The sequence below is a fragment of the Teleopsis dalmanni genome, chromosome 1 (genome assembly GCF_002237135.1).
Source record: "Teleopsis dalmanni isolate 2A chromosome 1, ASM223713v2, whole genome shotgun sequence".
NCBI classification, from domain to species: domain Eukaryota; kingdom Metazoa; phylum Arthropoda; class Insecta; order Diptera; family Diopsidae; genus Teleopsis; species Teleopsis dalmanni.
In genome coordinates, this window is record NC_051846.1 from 216,272,108 (window position 1) to 216,277,472 (window position 5,365).

Sequence of the window (5,365 nt, forward strand, 5' to 3'; positions counted from 1 at the left end):
TTAATAAAATAAAAAAAAAACAACAATTTATGTGCTTAACAATTAAATTTATATGGTAATAACAAAATAAAATACAAATTAACTTTTGTACAATTAGAAAATATTAATGTTAAATTAACACAGTTAATTACATTTAACTATATTGAAATATAAACTAATGTAAATGTTATGTTACTATTATTATGATACTAATCCAAACTTAATTTAAAAGACATTAATAAAATTTATAAATAAAATAAAATAGAAATGTTAAAATCATATTTATTGAAAAGTACATAAATTGTAGAGATTTCGTTAAATAATTTTCACATACCTTTTATAAGCTTAACTCTGCTTATGAGTACTATATTATCTCATAAAATTTAAAATCGTTTAATATTTAAGTCGTCATTAGATCCGTTCCTTAAAATATGGACATCATAATTCATAAAGGGCTGAGAATATTCTGAACAGTTATACACAACAGCACTTTTCTTTTAATCCGTTTGTAATGTATATATATTGCCGCGGTATCGATCCTTTCTGTAATAAATAAATTAAATACGTTAATCATATAATAGTTAACAAATAAATTATTAACATTATTTAATAGTATATTCAGCAAGTATTTAGCGTTGGTATAGAACAAATTCTCTTCATAGTAGCATCGAAGCGAGCTGGGTAAGTTGTCATCATATATACTTAATAGCTGATTATATCAATTTAAAATTAAATCTACGTACCTCATCCATAAATATTTAATTATATAACAGATATGTTCTGGTGCATATATATAACCTGAAAAGATTAATTAATTTAGTTAGATAATAATATATTAATGTTTATAATATAATAATCATAATAGAATCAGAATATATAAGCGTTGGAATTAGAACAAATTCTCTTCATAGTTTTATCAAAGCGAGCTGGGTAAGTTGTCATCATAAAAGTTAATATATACTTTAAATATATACTTTAAAAGATTATTTAATTTATTATATACATACCTAATTACAACTGATGATTTTTTTTAGAACTTGCAATCCCATTATATCATTATTATATTTTATCACATATTAGTTTAACCAACGATTCTGATTTTCTCCAGCAAGTCATCAGCAAATATTCTGCAAAATTAAAACAATTATTAGATTTATTTATGTAAAAATAAAAGAAATAAAAGGAAGTAGGAATTATCAGTTCTACTATCAAAGAAAATATTACATTATATATTCAATATGTTCATCCAAAATTATTCATCACGAAAATTATGCTTTTAATTTTTTCAACAATTTCATATCATGCCATAAATCTTTTATTATATAATAAATTTTTATTCAAATATTAACTTTTAAATACATATAAATTTTTCTAAGTTTTTTTAAACAAAACGTCTTTAGAAGAGAAAGAGAAAGAAAGAGAAAGAAAGAGAAAGAAAGAGAAAGAAAGAGAAAGAAAGAGAAAGAAAGAGAAAGAAAGAGAAAGAAAGAGAAAGAAAGAGAAAGAAAGAGAGATTTATTTTTGTTATTTTACAAAAATGTGCATAATTAGGAAAAATACCTGATTAACTAATGAAAAATATTTTAAAACATTTTCTGATATATTATTTAAAATTATTTTAATTGATACAAATTAAACAGAAATATTTTTTTAATGTTCAACAAAACCGAGTCTCTTCAAGACAATATGTAGAAATAAAAATGCAATCATATCCAAAAAAATGTTTTGGATATGACTAATATATATGATTTGTAAAAAATTTACAAAATCAATAAACTTTTTATGCATGATATGAAATTAACTATTTTGTTTTTAATAAAAACAATGAAACTTACCAGTTTTATTACATGTTTTCCGACAATAAACAATCTGCAAATATTAAGAAAATTTTATTGTAATTTTTGTTATGTTATGTGCAAAATATACATTGAAATTTCAATTTATTATCAGTTAATATTTGTCATCATTATTTCTACAGAGTAGCAAATGAATCGAATAAAAAAATAACATCATGTATAATAAAATGAAAATAGAAACTTTTTCTCTTGTTATGAAAATATTAAATGAAAAAGTATTTTATATTCGTATTTGAAGCTAAACTGGTCTTAAGTTGAATGACAAATAAAAATAATTCAAATTTTTTTTGAATTTAATGTTTAAATGTTTTATATCATATTATCACACTTTTCCAATTTCTTTAAATATATTAATACAATATTCTATATATATTATTCAATAGTTTAATAACATTAATAATTTCTTTTTATAATTGTTGTAATTATAAAAATAATAATTTATCCACCCCTGAAGTTGTCAGAAAATACCAACGGAACTTTGTGGGACTATGAAATAAGACAATAATAATAAAATTAAAAAAATATTATTGTTTTTACTTGTCTTACAATCAAATAGTCAAATTAGCCTAAAATATGAATATAAAATTTTTTTTCTTATACAAAAAAAAACTTTCCGAAATGTTTACAATATTTCATTACATTTAATTCACATAAAGCAAAAAATTTATTATATTAAAAAATTATTTAACAACAGTTTTAATTTATGTAAACATTTTTTTAATTACTTGTATAATTATTAAAACATTTTATTACCTCGCATAACAATGAAATTTAAGCTGATGGCATACGCATGGTTTAGGTTTTCCATTTGATTTGCAATCTGAAAAAAAAAAAAAAAAGAATTAGTCATCTGCTTAAAATTTTAACGATTTCATACATTTCTAAAGTTTTAAAAATCAGTTTGTATTTTCAGCAAAAACTATTCAGTAGTAGCAAATAAATAATCTTAACATCATTTAAGCAGCAAATAATACATTTTTTTTTATTTAAACTTACATCTTACAATTATAATGTTGTTGTTTTTGTAACCCGCTGGGACCTTCTTGTGAAGTTCCTATAGGAGGTGTTGAAAGGCACTTGGTCGTCAAGTAGCTCCGGGACGTTCTTGGAACCCACAATTATATTGTAATTTGTTATGCTTTTCCATATAGTTCAAAAGATTAATAATGCACCTGCAATATAAAAAAACTCCATTTTAGTAAAGCAATGATTTGAAATTTAAATAAAAAGATTTTGAAATAATCAGTGTGAAAAATAACATCAATATATATAATCAGCGACGAAAAATACTATAACATCATTTAAATAAGTGATAAAAAAAAAAATTTACACAATATTAAATATATTTACCTTTTAAAAAGCAGTCAGGCAGGCGGCAAACACCCTCTAAAAAGAATCTGCAAATAAATGTAAGAAAAAGAAACGCCTTCCCATAACTTTGATTGCACAATATGCATTTCCAATTCTAATTAAAAACACAAAGATTTAGTGATAAATACGAAACATATTTTCTAGTTTTGTAGTATAGTGTATTAAAATGAATTCTCTTTTCTACATTTAAACAAATGATAGTATCTTAATTTGTTGACACCAAACTACTTAAACAGACTGTTGTACTGGTGGTTCATAACCTTCGGGCCTATCAATAACAGTACCTTCAGCTGATACAACAGCTTCAGTACCCTTGCCACCACCATCACCATGCATTTCCAAAAGTTTAGATAATTCAAAACGTGGCTTCTTCAATACTTTAACTTTGCGAATGTATACATCATGTAAAGGATAAATGCGTTGACATTTCTTTTCAATATCCTTGGCAATTGAGTCTAATGTTAAGTTTTGTACCAATTTGTGTAAGTCAACACCGGTAACTTCATTAGTGATGATTTCAGTCATCTTTCCACGGATTTTACGTACTTGGGATTGTTGTGCATAGCATGTTTTGCGTTGAGATTGTTGATCCTTAGCTGTGAAACCAATGCAGAATACTCGCAACAAATAGCCATCAGTGGTCTTAGCTTCAACAACGGCTTCAATCAATGTTTGCCATTTCTTGACCATTGACCTGAAAGTGAACAGATATATATTAATTGAACACTTTTATAATATTTTAATGATAAATAACAAGAAATTTTTTTATTTGTATGCATACATGCTCACAATGCCCACTAAAATGTGCAGTGTTTTTTTCAGTATAACAAATTTATTTTGGAGGTTCGTAGGGACTAAACATTTTATGAACTATGTTAAGTCTGAACTTAATGTCTCCGGATTATTCCACTACATATAAATTAAACATTAAAAATTCCATTTAATAGAAGTGATTGTTTTACACGTGTTCGTTTAAAAATTTTTTTTATCCGCTTTAGTTTTAAAAATGCTTACAAAAGTTAAAAACGATATTATTGTCAACTTTTTTTAAGTAATTAAGGTACAAATTTACATTTTTATATTATATTATACGCTTTCACAGTGCAATTGTTTGCAAATACAAACAATTTCCTAACCTAAAACTTTACTGAAATATTATATTCAATCTGGAATTTAATAAATCATTTCTTATTAATTTTTTAACTACATTTGAGTATTTAAACTATATTCAAAACTAAATTTCACATTAAACCATATTGCACTTTATTCTCACATTTATATTTCTCATTTCAAATTGTATTTTCACTTTTTTCAACATTTGATGTCCAGACTGTGAGCCTCACCTGTACTTGTCTGTTGTTAAATCCATACCATGGAAATTACACAAGACATTGCGATCTTGTACATCCTCAGCAATCAAACGGAACTTAAGGAAAGAACGTTCTGGATCACTGTCTTTTTTCAAGTCAGCCAACGATACTTCGAAAACACGTCCCTTCAAGTAGTCGGAAGCGATTCTTTGGCCCTGAGTACGGTTTACCAAAGTTTTGCCAATTTGGCGAGTGGTAAACATGTTTGGTGCTTTCACATCGTACCAATCTTTACGTGAAAAAGGATCAATTACCTTCTTCTTGCCACCTTTTTTGCCTCCTTTGGAGAGACCCTTATTTTTACCAACCGCCATCTTCAGAATGTAAAGCGGAAAAAGACGGAATCACGTTGGCTTCGCTTTGTCAAAAGAAGGAAACGCCAAAAATTAACCATTGAACCTAAAATTTTATGGCAAGTTTTGACAGCTGTCATTATTACAGATTTCCGAACGCATCAATGTTATATATAATTATAATACATAATAAATATATAATTGTAATCATAATTTTTAATCACTAATAATAGTATTAGAAATAAATACATTATAATTATTTTATAATACAGTTTTTATAATATGTATATATTTTATAATAAACTATGAATAAAAAAATATTAGTTTAAATATTTGAAATCCATTATTTAATAAGAAAATTATATTAATAAAATATATATAGTTTCGTTAGAATTATTTATAACGAGAAAAAAATTGTACATATTGTAATAACTTAAATAAAATATTTTGCATAAAATACATTTGCATAGCTTCTTTGTAAAATTGCACCCAAAAA

At 24.8% G+C, this 5,365-nt stretch overlaps 2 protein-coding genes across 2 annotated transcripts in view; one reads left to right on the top strand and one right to left on the bottom strand.

Moving 5' to 3' along the window:
• The window catches only part of LOC119672047 (mini-chromosome maintenance complex-binding protein-like), a 37,268-nt gene that overhangs the window by 31,387 nt on the left and 516 nt on the right, over positions 1-5,365 (top strand). The window lies entirely within an intron of this gene.
• On the bottom strand, positions 3,343-4,939 carry LOC119672045 (40S ribosomal protein S3a). Its single transcript, XM_038082995.1, has 2 exons — positions 4,550-4,939; positions 3,343-3,900 (listed from the first exon to the last, which is right to left on the bottom strand). The coding sequence occupies exons 1-2, from the start codon at positions 4,888-4,890 to the stop codon at positions 3,435-3,437; spliced, it is 807 nt and encodes a 268-aa protein (XP_037938923.1). The 5' UTR covers positions 4,891-4,939; the 3' UTR covers positions 3,343-3,434.